The sequence below is a fragment of the Pseudorasbora parva genome, chromosome 9 (genome assembly GCF_024679245.1).
Source record: "Pseudorasbora parva isolate DD20220531a chromosome 9, ASM2467924v1, whole genome shotgun sequence".
NCBI classification, from domain to species: domain Eukaryota; kingdom Metazoa; phylum Chordata; class Actinopteri; order Cypriniformes; family Gobionidae; genus Pseudorasbora; species Pseudorasbora parva.
This window is the reverse complement of record NC_090180.1, coordinates 36,827,243-36,848,496: the sequence shown is the minus strand read 5'-3', so window position 1 is coordinate 36,848,496 and position 21,254 is coordinate 36,827,243. Positions and strand designations below refer to the sequence as shown.

Below are 21,254 nucleotides of genomic sequence, written 5' to 3'. Positions count from 1 at the left end.
TTTGCGGCGCGACTAAAGCAATGTTGTGAAGCTTCCCGTCATTTCTGCGTTCAAATCGGTTCAAATGCAGCGCTGCCTTCCCGGAATGCTGTGCTGAAGCGTTGAAGTCGCTTGACATCACCCATAGGAATAAAGTGGAGCGCGGCGTGGTGAACAGTGTTGTACGGACGACTGGATCTGCACCTGAGAGCAGTGTTTGTGGGGGTGCATTTGCTCTATCGCCTCAGTCACGCGCACGCGCACCCTTCCGGGAGAAGAGCCCGTACGGCCCATACAAGGACCTTCCGCTCTATTGAGGTTATGTTGTCTTGGTAATGTCAAGTTGTCATGACAAAGACACTGACAGGTTATGATGTATTGGTTTATGTCAAGTTGTCATAACAAAGACAACTCCGAAATGCCATCATTGCATTAAAAATGACATAATTAAGCGAATGACACTTAATGACAGTTGTCATAAACATGCATAAAAACTCCTTCATATTCATGACACGTGTCATGTCATGATTATGAAGGTGTCATGTCAGTCTTATGCACACCCCTTCAAGTAAAGTGTTACCGAAAATGGTACATTTAAATTGTATGTGATATTACAGTTTTTACTGTATTTTTGATCAAATGCAGCCTTTCTAAGCACATATTTTCAATCTTTTTTAATATAAGTAAATATTGTTCACGGGCTTTGAATTCTTCTGTAATCTTCATGCTTTCTACTAAATTCTCTGGCTGTCATCTGGCATCACTGCAAACTCAATTCCACTCGCTCAATCACTGGCCGTATCCGCAAGCATCCAGAAATTGAGCCAACACCAAGCCTGTTCCTCTTATTATTCTCATTCTCTCTCTTTATCCAGATCCCCATGATGCTCTCGCCTGCTGTTGAAGTGCTTGAGTCCAGGCCAGAGGTGATTCCAGACGCTTTGAGTGGGGAGAGCTCAGTGTTCCTCTGGCTGTGATCTCCACTTCCATCCTCTTTCGCTTTCTAATCCCGGCGGAAAAGCTGCTTTAATCTACCTGCCAGCAATCAAACGCCCTGCCATCTCTTCCAATACCTTGGGCAGAGCCGCCCGACTTCATAATGCGGACGGCAGCCAAAAAGCACACGCTTTGTCACAGGTATGAATATATAGGTTGCTCACTAAAAAACAGAATCGATATGAAGATCAAAAGATGTACTGCAACAGCCTAGCTATAGAATACATTAGGTCTCAAAACAAAGTTTATATACAGATGAAATACAAAAGTGCACACACATGCGCACACACACGCAACTTTTATCCTCTCTGATGGATTTCTCCATCTGAATGAGGCCATCAACGGTGCTTAAGGTCTTTCGTTACGCTCTCGGTGGCAGGGGCCAGGGTGTTGTCGTGGTAACAAGGAGGTACAGGGGTGCAGCAAGGGGGAAATTGAAGATTTGTGCATCTTGCTACAGTAAGATATTAAGGAATGCTGGAGTCGGTGCGGTTCGGTCAGCCCTCTCCACGCTGGGTCACTCGGCAGCCAATGGCACATTAGTGAGCACATAATCACTGCTGAGAGCCAAATCAGTGTACCTGCGAGCAGCTACCAGCAACATGGGCTGCATCCCTAATGAGCCAAAGTCATCAAAAGCATATGGAAAAGACTGCTTCCTCTTCCAAACTCGCAGCTGGCTTGGACCGAGGTATATAAAAGCATATTAGAAAGAGATGCCTGATATATCAGTGACTATATCACTTTCGAAGCACATAGAGAAGCTACGGTGTCCGACACAGGACAAAGATGTCATCGTCTGAGACGGCAGAGAGTAGCTAGCGCTCTGTAGAGCAGTTTGTCCATTTAGGGCTACTGTAGAAACATGGCAACACAAAGTCATCAGAAAAGACTTTGGGCCCTATTTTAACGATCTGAAACGCAAGTGTCAAAGCTCGAAGCGCAAGTAACTTTGTGGGCGGGTCTCAGCGCTGTTGCTATTTTCCCGGCGGGATAAATGGCTCTTGCGCCCGGCGCAAATCTAAAATGCGTTGGGCTGAAGTAGCTTCATTATTCATACGTGTGGTTTGGGCATAACTGGAATAAACCAATCAGAGCGTCATCCCACATTCCCTTTAAAAGCAGGTGCGCAAGTTCCATTATGGATTGCTATTATTATGGCATATTTACCAGGCGCACGCCAGGAGCGGTTCACAGCTGAGGAGACTGATGTTATTGTAAGAGCAGTGAAAGACAGAGAAGGTGTGTTGTATGGGGATGGGAGAAACATATATGTCTTGCCACTATTGGGCAAACAGGTCTGATCCTTAGCCTAATTACTACAATTAGCCTGAATAATTTGTAAGCTAGATTTATGCCTATTTTTTCACATCTTCGTGGCACACCACAATGATTTCCGTCATCTCATGTGTTCATATTTTTTTAGTGTAACAATTTATGATTTGCAAAAATAACTGTTGCATCTGTGTAGATTACATGAGCAAATGCGTGTTGTGCACGCTTAACATTATGGTCAAGCATGCGCCCTTAAAATAGCATAATGAACAACGCGCAACGCGCCACTGACTTTAGACTAGGTTTTTTCTGGTCAGTGGCGCAATTTTTTAATGGAACAGCAAAATAGCACCAGGGATTGTTTGCACCGGAACACGCCTCCTTTTTTGTGCTGAACCGCCCAGGGAGCGCAAGTTCTTTCAATAGTTTAGCGACGTGCTTCTGTGGAGGGAAAAGTGCGCTTTGCGCGGGTGCAAAATAGGAATGACACATGCGTCGGAGTACAAAGTCAATTGTGCTGGGTGCAAGATAGGGCCCTTTATCAGTTAGTGTTTCAATCGGCATCTGCCTGATTAAAGATAACATCAATGCTTAATTTTCAACCCGATCTCACGGCATTCCGTACGTATTTTACGATGTTGCTAATTTGTACACTTTTTGCTAAATTTTTCGTATTTGACAAGTTGCCCAATTCATATGATTTTATATGAATTACCTACCCCAAACCCCGCCCCCAAACCTACCCGTCACTGCGATTTAGACAAATCATACAAATTTATGCGAGTGAGGTCGTACGAATTCATACGAATTCGCCACCTTGTACAAATACGTTCAAATAGGTTGTGAGATACCATTGTAATTTTCTATAATAGTTTTTTATAAGTATTTAACACTTATATTTTCTATACATTTGATCTATTTTCTATATTTTTACTAATTGTTTTCATTCTTGATTTCATACATTAAATTAACCGCATCCAAATGTGTGATGGTGTGATATTCTAATATGCTCAAGAAACAATTTAAGAGTAAAATTGGTGCATAATTATATACAATATAAAATGTAGTTCTCTATATTATATAAATATGAATTGGAACAATATATTTGCGATGAGATGGAAGGAAAAATTAAAAGTCACCGCTTTAGCATTCTCTCTCCAACGCTTTGCATTCCAAACTTTGTGTCCGCACAAACTTTGTGTCCGCACAAACTTTGTGTCCGCACAACTCCACACAAAGAGCTCAAAAGGATTTGTGAGCAAATGCAAAGTTTATTGGGGAAGGCAAATGTTTTGTAAATGAACGCAAGGTTCCTCAGGGGAACACAACACATTTGCGAGAGGACACAAAAGCATTAGCTTATTATTTTTCCTTCCATCTCATTTTTGTCCACCACAATTCCCCTTTAGGTGCTCCACAGAACAATGTGTGCTATAGAATTATAATGTAAATGTTCTTAATTTAATTTTTTTTTTCTCAATCTGGCTTCATAACACACTGAGGGAATATCGTGTAAATTATAAAGAAAGGGGGTGTCTGTTTGCCCCAAGAAAGTACTGTAGAATTTATTTAGAGCTGGGCAAACCAAGACGAGCACTGACACACACAAAACTGAGGACATGAGAGAAGGAAAACTGAATACACTCGCCGACGCACACACACATGCACTCTGACAATCACACAGGAGGACAAAGCTTGGAGTCACGGGAACACAAAGCTTTAGAAGACAAGATTTTTGAATGACAGCATCCTCAAGTCCCTCGGCACCAAATTGGCCACAGGAGGGAAAGAGTGAGAGAAAGCTGAAAAATAAAAGAGTGTGAGTGACTGAGAGAGAAAGAGAGAGACTTTCAGTCAGTCCAGGCTAAAGCTCATTGGCATACAAATCCTTCCCACAAACACATCTCCATTCTGCCTCTTTTTTCCCCCATCAGCTGCCAGGTCATCCTGCTATTGTGCTGCCAACATCAGCCCCGGCCTGGAGAGTGCATGGAGAATGAAGCCCTCAGACAATGACCACTCTTTTCCTCTCCTTTTCATCTCTTTCATTCTCATTTTCCTCTGCCTTTTCCCACTGGCCATCAGGCTCTACACGGACTGAACAAAAAGACCACAAATATTCCCATAATGACCTGGCTGCTAGATGGAAAAGGTTTGATTCCATTCACAAATCTGAGTATCCTTGATTTGTGATGAATGCATTTCAGATAAATATTTAACTCAAATGGATAGGCTGGCTCACCCAAACAAGTTCTTCCAAACCTGTACAAATGTATTTCTTCTGCTGAACAAAAATAGGACATTTTGATGAATATGGGTAACCAAATCATTGATGGACCCCATTGACTTCCATAGTATGGGGGAAAAAAAGTTCATGAGGTCTATCAACTGTTCCCTTTTACAGACACTCTTCAAAATATCTTCTTTTGCGTTAAGTAGAAAAACAGAAATCCATACGGGTTTGGAAGAACTTGAGGGTGAGTAAATGATGACAAAATTTTCATTTTTGGGTGAACTTCTTTTAACAGATGTAGCCCAAATTGTAAAATACATAAAAACATAAATAAATAATTATATATATATATATATATATATATATATATATATATATATATATATATATATATATATATATATATATATATATATATATATATATATATATATATATATATATATATATATATATATTTTTTTAACTGCTGAATTAATTGATTTAATTAAATATTAAAATAAATTACTTAGAACTTCCGTGTCATTGTTCAAGAACTAATAATGTTTCTGTCACATTCATTGTGGTTGTAGAAGTGGGTCTTATATGACATTAAAACCTAAATCTGAAAAGGAAAGCGAGAATTAATTTTCACCATCATCTTCTCACAGACCTCAGTCCATCCATTTTCAGTGCACTTACTTGTGACCACCAATAGTTTTGTGGTACATTATCGTATCATTTTAACTATTTTCCCTACAAAAAAATGCTACCCCATCTTTAAAACATGACCAGGCTGTATTATTTTCCAGTTAAGAGGCGCATTACTTAAATTACAGCTCTTTTATCACTGTGTTGACCGTCTAAAGTGCCATCTCAAGAACCGCATAAGACTGGATCAGGTCACAAAGACAGCCTGTGATATCAGAGTGACCCGGGAAGCAGGCAGTCCGGAGCAGGATGTTGGTTTTGGCTGTTGAAAAAAGATGCTCCTTGGGTGAGCGGGGAGAAGTCGGTGGCAGGGTCGCATTGCATCGAAATGTAAATCCAGCCGTCGTTTGACCCATCACACAGGGGGAGCCAACGCAGACGAGCTGAGCAAACAGCCCACAAACAGAAAACAGACTCGAAGCATACGGGACGGAGGCAGAGAGAGATTTCACCCGGTCAATAACACAGAGCCGAGCAAATTGAAAAGCCCTGCTGTTTGTTTAGTGCCGCGGTAAGACGGCGATTTCCCGAGCACAATCGCCTCTCCAAACTGCACAAAAAAGGCAGAATCCGAGGCCAAAGGCAGGCAGATGAATTCAATTAAAACAAATAAAAGGTCAAGACTGGGACCCGGAGAGACCGTGGGGAGAGCGGAGCGCGCAGCGTGACGTTTAGAGTCGGGCTCCATTGTGTTGACTAGCCTGCTAATGAGCTTCCAGTGAGAGAACCGGTAGCTGAACATGAGTGTCAGAGGCGTTAATTTGTAGAAACAGAAAGGAAAGCGCGATCGAGCTAAAAAGGGGGGACAGTTCGGCTCATTTGTTGGAGACACAAGTAGTTGTAGCTGACAGGCCAATGCTTTGTGCCCTCAGAACAGAGGGCATCCCAGTGAATATAGGTCACCAACCCGGCATGTCACAGGAAGGGTTCCTTTACAAAAACAATAGACAGAACCCCAAACAACGACCCGGGCTCAAGCAAAACAACTGATCACGTAAAATGATCTCTTTATATCCTGCAGTCTGGCAATTCATTCAGTTTGCAGGCCGTTGTCCAAAAATCAAGGCTGGTGATGATGTCCTAAAATCAATAGCTATACGTCTACCCCTACCTTTTTCAACGATTTTAATTTCATTGTTAATACTATTGGCAATCCATTATCTGGCTTGAGCCATTGTATGTCCAGAAAATCATTTGCCCTCAGCCTTTGGTCGTTTCTGGTGATAATAGTGTATATGGTGGGAAATTAAGAGGCCCTCAAAGGTCTTATTTTATGATTGCACACTGGTGTGCGACCCACAGCGCAAAGCCATCAGTAATCCCAGTAATAGAGGTGAATCGGTACTGTGGGGCGGCCAATCAATGTCTACGTCAGCTCAAGGTCATGAACAAAATAATGATGGTGATAAAAGCAATCCAATTACACTGATGTGATTAATCATAGAATAATATATATATTATGATTCCCGTTCCAATTACATAGCTAACAAGCATAATCAATAAATAGATCTATAGTCTCCTATGAGAAATGTCCTAATCTCAAATACAACTAGTCAAGAGTTTTCGAAAAGATCTCAAAGAAATTAAAGGTGCCCTGTGTTGGATTTTTGAAGTAAAATATCCAAAAACCACCAGGCTAGTGTTAAATATTTTGTTCCGTTCTTAAAATATCCCAAATGTTTCCAACAATTTGTAAATTGTGAGAAAATTGCTATTTTAACCAAGAAACGGGGACATCTGAGGGAGTCGCCTGTCAATTGCATCACATCTGCATTAACCTCGGTTCCCTTTCGAGAGAGGTTCCTCGTATTACGTAAGGGAAAACTCCTTTTCTCGAGAATATGAAGCAAAACTTTAATAAAGGTATCCATGTAAAGCGCAGTGCCGCTGAACGGCCATAGCTCAGCGCGAGGAGCGCTCTGATTGGCCGGGCCACGGCAACTGCATGAACCTATGGTGAGGCGGCTGAGAGGAACGAGCCAATGGGGGGCGTTCCAGAAGCCCGCCGAAAAAAGGTGCTTATATTTGCATACAGGAGGCTATATAAAGCCCTGATTTCGCCATAGGTGTCAGATTTTATCTCCTTCAGCGATACCTTCGCTGACCTCCGGAAGAAGCAACCGCCGTCGAAAAGGCACCAGCGGAACCTGCAGCTGAGGACGACGGACTCCCTCTCCGCCTTCTCTGCCGTTCCAGCTACGCCATCCGGCGATCGTATCCTTTTATACTCTCTTCTCCTAAAAGAGCGCGGGGCGTTGTTTCAAATGCCTCGCATTTCCTGCGGCTCTTGCAGAGCTCCTCTCCTTGGCGGCGACCGTCACGTCATCTGCGTGGCATGCCTTGGACGGGACCACGCGCAGCTCGCACTCTCTCAGGGCGGCTGCCCCGAGTGCGATGAGATGGCGCTGCAGACCCTTCGGGCTCGCCTCGCCACCTTCGACCAGGTCCCTCCTCCTGCCGCTGGGCCGCGCCGCAAGAAACGCCGCGACCAGAGGCTGCCGGAACGGTCTGGCGACTGCACGCCGGATGACTCCCCGCGTGCCTCGCCATCGCCGGTCACCTTCACCCAGGAGGAACAGCGTCCCTCTCATGCAGCGGCCTGTTCGGTTTCCTTCGGTGGCCCGTCGCCAGAGGATGATGAGGACAGCCTCTCCACAGCCGCTTCTGGTAGCGAGTGGTCAGCTTCTGTCTCGGAGCCCCCCGCTTCGACGCAGACCGCCACGAGCGCCAAATCTAACGTCGACGCGGAACTCATCCGCGTGCTCTCCAGGGCCGTGGAAGACCTCGGGCTCGAGTGGTCCCAGCCCGATGAGCCAACGCGCAGCAGACTGGACGAGTGGTTCCTGGAAAGCCGCCGCCTCTCTTCTCCTCAGAAGCCCGCGCCTTTCTTCCCTGAGGTACACGACGAGCTTACGAAGTCGTGGAAGTCGCCCTACTCTGCTCGCGCCAGATCCGCTTTCTCCCCAGCGCTCTCCGTTGTCGACGGCGCTAAGGAAAAAGGCTATGAGTCTCTTCCACCCCTCGAGGAGGCTGTCGCCGCGCACCTCTGCCCGCCCTCCTCCTCCAGAGGATGGCAGTCCAGGGCTCAGCACCCGTCCAAGCCCTGCCGCACCACTTCTGCTCTCGCTGGCCGGGCATATGCCTCCGCTGGCCAGGCTTCCGCGGCCCTTCACACCATGGCTGTCCTTCAGGTGTTCCAGGCCAGACTTCTCCGCTCCTTGGATGAGTCTGTCCCCGACTCCGATGTTTTGAAGGACCTCCGCAGTGCGACGGACTTGGCCCTTCGCGCCACTAAAGCCACTGCACAAGCCATCGGGAAAAATATGGCTAACCTGACGGTCTTAGAGAGGCACCTTTGGCTGAATTTGACCGAGATGAAGGACGCGGACAAAGCCTCCTTTTTGGACGCCCCCATCTCCACTACCGGTCTCTTCGGCCCGTCAGTCGTGGGTTTCGCGGAGCGCTTCACTGAAGCGCAGAAGGCTTCGCAGGCTATGAGGCATTTCCTGCCTAAGCGCTCCAGCTCGTCTTCAGGCCAGGGACGCTCTCGAGGTAGACCCCCGCCTTCTCAACCCGCTAAGCCGGCAGAGCCACCTTCCCGGCCTCGCTCCTCTTCTGGACCGCGCCAACGTTCCCGCTCCGCGAACCGCAGCAGTCGGCCTGAACGCCGGGGACCTCGACCCAGGATTGTGTTGAACCCCGAGCCTCCGAAGCCGTCCTAGCCGCAGGGATAAAAAGGAGATGGTCAGGTCTCGCCTCGGCCGGACCCCCATCTCTCCCTCCCGGTCTCCCAGTTCCCTGCACCCAGGTGACTGCCGACCTCAGTTTAGCAGCCAACGAGCCCGTTGTCAAACGCACTCGCCTGCACACAAACGCCGTTATCACGGCGACCCAAATAAATCTCAAAAAGAGCTTTTTCTCTGTAGTAAATGTGCCCACACATCAGTCTGCACTCCTACACTCATTCACCCCTCCCACCCATGCTATAAATGTCCCGGCGCCCACTCCACAGTGCACGCCGCCACACATAAGCACTACCCCCTCTATGTCTCAAGCACAAAATGGCAGCGCTACCGAGTTCCCTCTAGTAGGCGACCCTTATCCGCGCCGGCTCCAGCCGCTATCGTGTCGGGCTCAGGCCTGGCAAGCCATGCCCGGGGTATCAAATTGGGTTATGAACATAGTAAAAAGGGGCTACTCGCTACAGTTCGTTCGCAGGCCCCCGCGCTTTCGCGCCGTGGTCGAGACCTCGGTGAGAAGCAGCGTCAGTCACGTGCTTCGCACCGAGATTTTGAAACTGGTAAAGAAGTGAGCGGTGGAGCCCGTTCCCCCTTCCAAAAGCGAGTCGGGCTTCTACAGCCGATACTTTCTCGTTCCGAAGAAGGACGGAGAGCTCAGGCCCATCCTAGATCTAAGGCATTTGAACAAAGCTCTAATGACTCGCTCGTTCAAAATGCTAACGGTGAAACAGATCCTCGCGCACATTCGCCCTGGGGACTGGTTTTTCACGATAGATCTGAAAGATGCGTACTTTCATGTGCAGGTAGCCCCCCACCACAGGCCATTCTTGAGATTCGCCTTCGAGGGGCAGGCTTATCAGTACACGGTCCTGCCATTCGGCTTATCCCTGGCGCCCCGCACGTTTACGAAATGTATGGACGCGGCATTAGCCCCGCTCAGGCTGAAAGGGATGCGGGTGCTCAACTACCTCGACGACTGGCTAGTGATAGCCCAGTCTCGAGCAGAACTACTAACACACAGATCCTGGCTCCTCAACCATTTAGACTGTTTGGGTCTCAGGATCAATATCGCCAAGAGCTCGATGTCACCCACTCAAAAGATATCTTTTCTGGGCTTTGTTCTAGACTCGAGACTCATGAACGCGCGGCTGACGTCACAGCGCGCGCTATCCGTCCAGAACATGGCGACTTCATTCAAAGCCGGAACTCGCGTTCCCCTGAAACACTTTCAGAGAATGCTCGGCCTTATGGCCTCGGCATCGTCAGTGCTCAGGCTGGGACTGCTACACATGCGTCCCCTCCAGCGTTGGCTACGCGCCCATGTCCCTCCTTATGCATGGAAATGGGGCCGTTTTCCCGTCAAAGTGAGCCACAGCGTTGTCAAAACTTTGGCTCCTGGGACGAGGACAGAGTGGTATCGGAGGGGCGTGCTTATGGGCACAGTCACGAAGTTGAAAGTGGTCTCGACAGATGCCTCCACTCGGGGGTGGGGAGCCCTACACGAGGGCAAGCCGGTCTCTGGCCTGTGGGCAGAAACAGAAAAGTGGCTGCACATAAACTGTCTAGAGATGAAAGCGGTCGCCTTATCGCTGAGAGCTTTCCTTCCACATATAAAGAACCACCACGTCTTGGTTCGTTCAGACAACATGTCGGTGGTAGCGTACATAAACCGCCAGGGTGGCCTGAGATCATATTCCCTTCACCGCATGGCGAAGCATCTCCTTTTATGGGCAGAGCACAACCTGAGCTCCCTGAGGGCGGCTCACGTGCCAGGTATTCTGAATGTGGGTCCGGATATGTTATCCAGGAGAACCATTCCCCCAGGGGAATGGTCTCTTCACCCGCAAACGGTTCTCTTAATTTGGAACACCTTCGGCAGAGCGAAAGTGGATCTCTTCGCCTCAGAAGACAACACTCACTGCCCAATATTTTTCTCCAAACGCAGGGATGCCCTGGCCCATGTCTGGCCCAGTCTCCCGCTGTATGCTTTCCCCCCGATCGCGATGCTACCACAAACCATCAAGAAAATCAGGGAGACAGCATCCGCGGTGCTTTTAATAGCCCCGCTCTGGAGGAACCGAACGTGGTTCTCCGATCTGATCCAGCTGTCAGACACAGCCCCATGGCCCATTCCGCTGAGGAAAGACCTCCTCACGCAGGCGAAGGGGGGGATCTGGCATCCCAGTCCCGAACTATGGGCCCTCCACGTATGGCCCATCAACTGGTATCGGAAAACCTCTCTGACAGAGTTATGAACACTATAGCGGAAGCTAGAGCCCCCTCGACGAGGCGGCTCTATACTCTGAAGTGGTCAGTGTTTTCTAACTGGTGTGCCGTCCGAAATATCGACGCACGCTCATGCGAAATAACAGAAGTGCTCGCTTTTCTCCAAGAGCTACTGGACGCGGGTCGTTCCCCCTCCACGCTCAAAGTTTATGTCGCCGCCATAGCAGCTAACCACGCTCAGGTCGCGGGACATTCACTAGGGAAAAGTGAGCTCATTGTACGTTTTCTTAAAGGGGCCAGGAGATTGAACCCCCCTCGCCCCCCTTCGGTCCCTATTTGGGACCTCGCGGTGGTTCTAGACGCTATGAAGGGTCCCCCCTTCGAGCCTCTCCAGACCGCGACCATAAAGCTTTTATCATTCAAAACTGCGTTTCTGCTGGCTCTGGCCTCGGTTAAACGTGTGAGTGACTTACACGCACTCTCAGTGAGTCCGTCCTGTCTCGAGTTCGGGCCCAACAACTCCAAAGTTGTTCTTAAACCGAGACATGGTTTTATACCCAAAGTGCTTTCTACCCCTTTTAGAGCACAGGTTATTACTCTGCTTCCTTTACCCGTATCTCAGGGTGAACAGGACGCGAATCTGCTCTGCCCGGTCAGAGCTCTGAGACTGTATCTGGAGCGCTCCTCCCCCTTCAGGCAGTCGGACCAGCTGTTTGTCTGCTTCGGCGGCCGCACTAAAGGTTGTGCTGTCACGAAGCAAAGACTCTCACACTGGATAGTGGACGCTATCTCGCTGGCATATGAGTCTAAAAACCTGACTTGCCCTATAGGCGTTAAAGCCCACTCCACTAGAGGCATGGCCTCATCTTGGGCTTGGTCGTGTGGCATTTCTTTGGAAGATATCTGTGCGGCGGCAGGCTGGGCCTCTCCGTCCACTTTTATCAGATTCTATAAATTGGAGGTTCCAGCTCTACAAGCAGGGCTTCTCTCCATTTAGGCTCTATCTTGACCCTGGTAAACAGATTGCCTTTAGTTTTGGCCTGTACACATCAGTCCTTAAGCACTTTCATTTATCATAAGATCCGACTATGTCCGATCAGCCGTTCAACTGAACCGACTCTTCCGGTTCTTCATCCCCCCTTATAGCCGCCTCTTCGGTGTCTCGGGGGTTATTTACATGTGCTTGGGTATACTGGGTCAGTCAGCACACACGGCGCTTTACATTGTGTTCCCATACGTAATACGAGGAACCTCTCTCGAAAGGGAACGTACTCGGTTACTTTCGTAACCTCGGTTCCCTGAGAGAGAGGAACGAGTATTACGTTCCGTGCCGTGTTTATGCTTCTCAGGTATCGCTTCAGTCGATCTAAAAACCTGACACCTATGGCGAAATCAGGGCTTTATATAGCCTCCTGTATGCAAATATAAGCACCTTTTTTCGGCGGGCTTCTGGAACGCCCCCCATTGGCTCGTTCCTCTCAGCCGCCTCACCATAGGTTCATGCAGTTGCCGTGGCCCGGCCAATCAGAGCGCTCCTCGCGCTGAGCTATGGCCGTTCAGCGGCACTGCGCTTTACATGGATACCTTTATTAAAGTTTTGCTTCATATTCTCGAGAAAAGGAGTTTTCCCTTACGTAATACTCGTTCCTCTCTCTCAGGGAACCGAGGTTACGAAAGTAACCGAGTACGTTTTATTTTGCAGCGTAACGTCATGACATCATTTTAAACACACTTAAATGTATCTGATATGATAAACAGAGCTATGTTACCTCATACTCATGACTGGAAAAGTGGAAATAGTGCCGGCGACTGTGTCACCATCATAATAAAAATAAAAGTCCCGTTGCTCGCGAGCCGTATGTTGAGCTTCAATCGCTCCAGCGGCCTTGCTCAGCTCCCTCAACACTCGTTCCTGCTCTGCTTCATACTACAGTAACGTTAATAATCACATCCATGAAGATGATTTCTGAGTCCTATCCCTATTCTTTTCCACCGGCTGTGAGGTGAAGACCCCATGTCCCAAGACTCTGCGCTTAAACTTGCCGTCATCAAGCTACACCTTTGTTTTGAAGAGGCGACACTAGCGGACGGAAAGGTTACATAGTGTAGCTATGAAAAATTGAAAAAACTTAAATAAATTCGTCAGCGGTAAAGATGACTTTCTCCAAACATGACTTTCTTTGTTCTGTAGAACATAAAAAGATGATATGTTGACGAATGTATGGACTCAAAAGATAATTTGGATTTTTATCCAGATTATCTGAGATGTGATATCCACATGAATATTACTGTTTTATACATTAGCAACGTATAAAAGCAACACATTTCTTTTTTTTCTTTTTTTTTTCTCCAGAGAAATTTGAGAAAAAGTTTGAGATGAAAAGAAATACTAAGAACTCCATTATGTCCCCTAAATGTTAAGCAAAAGCAACCTCAGAGAAATAAGAAAGTCTATCTATATATATCCAACAGCTCTAGATGGACGGACGGACGGACGGACGGACGGACGGACGGACGGACGGACGGACGGACAGACAGACAGACAGACAGACAGACAGACAGACAGACAGACAGACAGACAGACAGACAGACAGACAGACAGATAGATAGATAGATAGATAGATAGATAGATAGATAGATAGATAGATAGATAGATAGATAGATAGATAGATCTTAAATTCATAACATGTCAGAATATCTTGACTTGCAGTAAGCAAAACAAACATATCAAAAGAGCATGAATCCTTGATTTTTTTTCCCCTCTTGCTTGTTTTAGCCGAGGCATTTGGCCATGGGGGCAATCTAATCCAGACTGTTTAAACCTGGAGAAAAGGCAGAGAACAGAGGCTCCTTCACAAACAGACCCTGTTCCCCTGGGGGGAAGCTGAACCACTAATCCTGCTGCCCAGTAAATGAAAGCCTGCAACAGGGACAGGTCACCCAAACTCGCAAGAAGGGAGGAAAGAGAGAGGAATATCAGAGCAGAAAAAACGGCCCATGGAAGATGTATAGAATACAAATCCAGAGCATAAGAAGAAGAAAAAAACAAACATAAAATCGATGACCATTCCAGGGGTTCAGCAAAAAGATTAAATGTTCTTTTTAAGCCATTAAACCGAATTAAGCTCGCCAACCCGGATCAGACTCAATTTAATCCTTTCTCAAGCAGGTGGTATGAACCCTCTGCTGTCAGAGCTCGTCTTTATTTTATTATAAATTTAGGATTGAATCATTTAAATCGCTGTCCAGTTGTGTGCTTGTTCAAACTACAAAACACGCCTGTGATGTCTCGGCATAATAGTGTTAAGATCTGAAAGGCCTGGCCAATATAATGAAATCAAAACAGAATGTTTTTGTTTTTTGTAAATTCACAAAATTGTGCTAAGATCCACCGCAAAACAAACGCTTCACAAAAGAACAGTGCGACAAGGCGCCCTCTGCTGTTCACATTAGCTACTTCACTGTCCCCTGACCTCACGCATTCCTTCTTAGATGACTTCCACATTTTGGTCCATATGTGGCAAATGACTCCCGTGTCATTGTGTTCACATTGCTCCAGTGTAACATGGCACCCGTCTCTCCCACTGCGGCTTAAAATAACAAACGTTGGTCAGTCTTACGGCTCGGCGAGCAAGCACAGCGGGCGTCCTCCAGATGAGAAGACGTTATTTACAGTCACACAGAGCACGGTGGAGCATAGCAGAGACAAAGCAGAAGAGACCGTGCTTTGCTGCTGGAAGCCACTCGATGAGCGGTTACGCACCCCGCTCACACTCACAAAAACACACATGCTACTACTAAAACATGACATGGGGCAGTCGACTAAAGTCAGCCAATTAGGCCGATAACAGAGGGGAAGGTTCAGGAGAAAGCAGAAAACATTCTAAAGAAGAAAGAGGCTAGAAGAACAAGCCCTGCTGGGAGAGAAAGAGAGAGAGAGAGAGCGAGGGCGAAAGCGGTTCCCAGTCTCCGGACTGCCACAGAGACACCATCCACTAGAAAAGCACTATTTAGTCCTTCTATTGGGCACAAAATGATTTGTCTCCTATTTCCACTGTCAAACACAGTTTCATCATCCACTCAAATGTGTTTTCCTCCAACAAAAGGCATTTTCCTCAGGTTTTGAGGGTTGGCAATGGTGCAATCTAAATGCTTCCGAGATTCGAAAAGCAGATTTTTCTTTTCTTTTTGTTTCTCTTTTTTTCTTCTTCAATTGACTGAATTCACTGAAAGGACCAAGAAAAAAGTTATTGCACTCTTCTGCTCGGGATAGGAAACTATTGCAAAAGCTCTCCATGCATCGTGATGGATTTATCTTCATTGTCTATCCAGGACGCATTTTTCTGAACACAAATTCCAACATTTGACATTTAAGACACACTAAGCTGTGCTGAAAAAAAAGAAGCTTGTTCATAAGGTCTGATTGGCACACACACACACACACACGTCTGGTTCACTATCTTTGTGGGGACTTTCCATAGGCATAATGGTTTTTATACCTTACAAACTGTACATTCTATCCCCCTACTGCCCCTACTCCTAAACCTACCCATCTCAAAAAACTCATCCTGTATGATTTATACGCTTTTTGAAAAGTGGGGGCCGCTGGCTGGTTCCCACAATGTAGGTAATGTCAGGTTTTACTATCCTTATGGGGGACATTTGGTCCCCACAATGTAATATAAACAAGGGCACACACACACACACACACACACACACACACACACACACACACACACACACAGTTCTCAATTAACAACTAACCATATTGAAATATTTGCTGCAACTCACAGCTCTGGCACACATAGATAAAAAAAAAATATATATATTATAATATAACCATAAATTAGCATTCTACATTTATTTCCAAATAAAGTGCTAAATTGTCCAGTTCTGTGTGTTTTCATTCTTGTGGCTGGTACTTGCGTGCTATTTTAGGATTTTTTATTTATTTATTTAACAGATTGTGGAACAGATTTTTCTTGTGTGCATTGAAGCTGCTATATAGGAAAGATGCACACACCATTAACAAATCACCTTATGGTCACTGATAAATGAGCAGGCTTATTGAGACTTTCAGTTCTCTCTATCCTGCTTGCCATACGGCACATTGCTCACAACACATGCGTACATTCTGGAGTCGATTGTCAAGTTCTTAATTTTCTGTTATATATTTGCATTTAATCCATAGCAAGTGGATGTTTTCAATTCACTTTAACACTTTAATATAACATTAAATAACTTTCTAATACCACAATATATATACCGATATATATAGTTTTGTAGCTTTCCAATAAAAGGGGAACCCTGGTTTACTGCTTATTTTAAATATTTAAAAAATATATATTTTTAATATCAATTATTAATAGTTTTTTGTTGTTGTTGTTGTTGTTTTACATTGCTGCACTTTTTTGCAGTGACTTCCCAATATAGGAGGAACCCTAGTGTACTGCTTTATTATATATATATATATATATATATATATATATATATATATATATATATATATATATATATATATATATATATATATATGGCGTATATAAAAATCATTTTGGAACATTTTTAAATATATAAATATAATTTAAATATTTAAAAATGTTCCAAAATGATTCTCATATACGCCATACAACAAACTATTAGCAAAAATGTGCATTAATAATAATTTTTAAAAGTCACACTAGTGATCATGTGCCATCATTTTCAGTAAACACTGGCACTTTGTAAAATATGAACGTCCAGCTGCAATCCACCGGGAACACTTCAGGAGCGAGTTCTACTTGACAGGCATGTTGGACACTAATATTTCACTAAACCCTATATAAAAACGCATTCACTTGCTATTTTTACTCTGCTTCCTTCGTTCACCTTATGCAAGATTTATGGGAACCACATAATCCAGAGCGGACTTCAGTAAACTGTGCCTCCCGCAAACCTCAGCCATCAATTAACCCTATCCTTTACTTGTTAAACACAAAGTCCTCTTACCTTCATTCTCTGGGTAATTCCGTAAGGCTTGACTCGGCGTGAGGGAGGGAAAGAGAAAGAAAAGAAGGGACGGATAAATCCAAAGGGTTGCCATTTTCAGGCTGCGCTGAGCGCGCGCTGCATCCCTCTCGCTGTAGAAAGTTACTGAGGCTCGCGATCAGAGCTCAAGTGAGGAGAGGAGAGCAGAGGAGAAGAGAGGAGAGGGAGGGTCCGGGACTAGCCTCGGCGTGTCAATCATCCCGTGCTGCCAGGGAAACGGAGGACAGCGGGAGGCGCGCGGGTGCTTTTAAAGGCGCGAGCTCGATAAAGATCTCAGCCGCCACACAGAAACTGAAGGAAGCGCAGACGATGACAGCTGCCAAAGTTCATTTTAGAGTGGCTTTAAACTGCTTAATTTGAGTAATTTTACTTGTAGTGACACTTTGTTTGATAGTTTATGTTTTTCAAAGTAAGCTATGTTAGGCGGGAACGAGAAAACGTCTCGGCCCTTGTCAAAAAATCCTTAAGGATTTTTAATGGAAATCTGTACAGGATTCCATTAAAAATTTCTATCATATTTTGGAACCATTCCTATAGGATTCCGTTAGAAATAATCTTATAGGATAATTTATGTCTTGTCCTTTAAGATTCTTATCTGATTCCTATAGGATTCTTTGGGAATTGTCTTATAAGATAATACATAAATATCCCATAGGATAAATCCTAAAGGATTCTAATAAGATTCCAAATGTTATCTGATTCCTATAGGATTCCGTTAGAAATAATCTTATAGGATAATTTATGTCTTGTCCTTTAAGATTCTTATTTGATTCCTATAGGATTCTTTGAGAATTGTCTTATAAGACAATACATACATATTCTAGGATAATTTTAACAGGATTTTATTGGATCCAATTGGGTCTTTCTCTCTCTCACACACGCACGCACACACACGGTTTTGCTATCTTTACTTTCTACATGGGAAGGCATATTCGGACAAAGCAAAGATAGCAAAGTGTACCAAGGCTACTATGTCTGGATACTTGGTTCACTGTAAGAATGAAAAAAAAAGTAGAATTAGACCCTTTTCACATTTCCGGGTTTCTCAGAGCGGAAGTCGTTATAGTTAGGTTAATTAAAAAAATATTAAAATTAATTAAAAAACATGGTTTTACTACAGTTATATTGTAGTAATACTATAGTAAAACTGTAGTTTTAATTACTGTAGTAACTGGTATTTTTAACAACCATGGTTTTAATACCATGGTTTTACTACAGTTATATTGTAGTAATACTACAGTAAAACCATTGTAACTATGACTGCAGCAACCATGTTTTTTGCAGTAAACATGGTTTTAAAAAACATGGATTATGTACCATAAATTGGTTGTATTACCACAGTGTAACCACGGTTTTACTAAATTATCTTGAAGTACATTTAAGTAATTAAGTTACAACAAACATCTACAAAATAACAACAGAAAGAAGTTACCATTCTATGATACAAACTTTATTACAGAAATTACATAATCTGAACAAAAATATAAACTTGCATGTGTTCTCATGTGACATAAAATAATAAACTACAAAGTTGTAAATTATTGGTGATAAAGTGGTGCTGTGCAATGGTTAAAAAATTCAGTTGCTAATTTACGAATAAAAAAATAGCAATTTGATCCACTGTAATAATGATTTATATACAAAAATAACATTGTACAAATAAAAATGACTTAAAGCACCTTTAAATACACAGCATCTTCCTCCACTAAAATGTCTATAAGCTGTAAACATGTGCCCAAAACAAGCATTCGTTTGCAATTTATACTGTACATAAATTAACAGCATTATAACAACATTACTTAACAATTCATTACTTTATTACTTAAAAACATTACTAAAATTTTCTTTTCTTTTTACGAAAAAATACATATACTACACAATAAAAATTAGAAGAAATTAGTGTTTTTAAAAAAAATAATGTTTAAAATGATATCCACTCACAATAGATGAAGACATGAAGTCTCCTGGTGGGGGACGAATACATTCTAGGTGGAAAAGTGTCAAAAACATGTGATGCAGCATCCATGCCAGCAGCTGTCAGTGTGAAGTCTGTCGTATAGGCCGGCAGGTTACAGGCCAGCTTTGGTTTGGTTCTGTCTTGACCTTCAGCCCAAAAGGATGTAGGAGCTAAAAGGAGAAGAATACACATCACATTAACACACGGCTAGCAGGAATTCTTTGCTGTACTATCGAGTAGCCATTTAATAATGTCCAAGTACAATGATGTCTATTCATTCAGTGTTTTCACAACCCATAAATTATTATGGCTCCAAAAGCAAAGCAGAAAGAATGTACATTAAAGGATTAGTGCACCCCAAAATGATAATTCCTGATCTTTTACTCACCCCAATGCCATCCAAGATGTTCATGTCTTTCATTCTTCAGTAGAAAATAAATAAACATGTAACATATACTTTTTTACCTCAAATGCTCGACTTTGATGTAAGGCTTTGTGGCGTCATTACGTTGGAAAGGTCACGCGTGTGACGTATGTGGAAGTACCGTCCCAGTGTTAAAACAAACGTGCAAAGACTAAATCAAACACCCTTTACAAAACTAAAAGGTAAAACAACAATGTCGGACAATTTTAAAGTTAGAGGTTAGAGTTTTTCGGCACTTGGTCAGCACTGACCTTTCCGGCTTAATACGCAGTGGGAAAACAACATCAAAGTCGTGCATTTGAGGTAAAAGGTATATAAATGCTTTTTTTTATTTAGTAAATGACCGATGGAAATTATCAGGAAATTTTAATTTTGGGGTGAACTAATTCTTTAACAATACAGAACACGATTTTAGATTCAAATTCAATTTCTATTTGTTATAAATCTGCCAGGTTCTCACACCAGCCAATCACAGCGCTCCCTCTCCCGAATACTGATTACTCACACCTGAACCTCATCACACTCATCTCCACTATAGATAATACCAGTAAAACTCAATAGTTTTGTGACCTGTTTTAATATAAACAGGGTTTGTGTTTTTAGGTTTACTTGCTAATTTAATATTGCTCACTGTCACTTATGTTTTGAATGCCAAAGCCTTCTTAATATGTATAATTTTGCTAAAGAAAATAACTAAAATCATGCTGATATTATGTCAAATATTATGTGAAATACATGCATTAAAATTACCTTCCTCAGTTCACCCGTTTCTTACAGCTCTGTCAGCAGCTTTCTCCAGAAATGTTGGAATCTTCCCCTCTGTTGTAGATGGGTTATTTTGTCCCTCCTGAAATCACAGAACATTTTTACAATATTTGTTTACCAGTTTGCAGCTAATTTTCGCGCTCCATGTAACTGACATCATCGATGAACAGTAATGTTACAGTGTATACTTTTAGATTTTTGATACGTACCATTGACAAATTAGCAGCAAAACCTTAACAAAACTATCAAAACATTTAAGTTTCACATAAAGATTTATTTTAAAGCTCAAGTTCTCATAAACAAGGGCTCAATCGATCAAATTGATAGCGTTAGCTTAAGCTACCCTCTTGTGAAAACAGTTGAGATGCCGACTTTTCCCGAAGACACTTCTATCAAGTAAATATTCAATTGAAGTGTGTCAGTTAACGTAAGAAAGGTGTCAGGAACAGTTGTGTGTATTATTTGTGTGGTTTTAGGGACTAAACTCACCTAAACTAGTGAAAACAGCGTCTGAGGAAGTGCTGCTCGTTTGACTCCGAGTCCCCGTTTCCATGGCGACTCTGCTCCAGTGTGGTTTGAAGAACGCGATTCGAATGTCCAACGCGCATGCGCATTAAAACGCCACAGTCACACATCATTTACATAAACCATCTAGATTTAAAACATTACATAAATAAAAAATCTCATTGATCATGAATTTAAAATTAATTAGTCATATGAGCCATTCATAGGTGCAAAATGCCACCCCTGTACTAGATAGTGAGACAAAGTGGCACTTTTATATATATTTTATATTAATGTATTTTGTATTATTATAGGAACACGCAACCTAATTATTTCATTTGAAAGTGTGATTGTTTTTCTATGCAAACGCTTTGCTTTGGTTATATAACAATATTAAGCCAATCTCTGTGTTTTTTCATTGAAAAGTGAAATTCCATT

The 21,254-nt window shown here is 43.6% G+C and overlaps 1 protein-coding gene and 1 long non-coding RNA gene across 2 annotated transcripts in view; both read right to left on the bottom strand.

Moving 5' to 3' along the window:
* The window catches only part of epha4b (eph receptor A4b), a 182,162-nt gene extending 164,831 nt beyond the window's left edge, over positions 1–17,331 (bottom strand). The window contains exon 1 of the mRNA XM_067452466.1: positions 17,128–17,331. Within this exon, the coding sequence (XP_067308567.1) occupies positions 17,128–17,221 (94 nt within the window). The 5' untranslated portion in view covers positions 17,222–17,331. The remainder of the gene's footprint in view (positions 1–17,127) is intronic.
* A 1,541-nt stretch (positions 17,332–18,872) lies between these two features.
* Positions 18,873–20,871, bottom strand: LOC137089698 (uncharacterized). The gene is made up of 3 exons (XR_010907761.1): positions 20,802–20,871; positions 20,298–20,394; positions 18,873–19,293 (listed from the first exon to the last, which is right to left on the bottom strand). It is a non-coding gene; the product is annotated as an uncharacterized lncRNA (long non-coding RNA).
* Between the last annotated feature and the right edge of the window lie 383 nt (positions 20,872–21,254).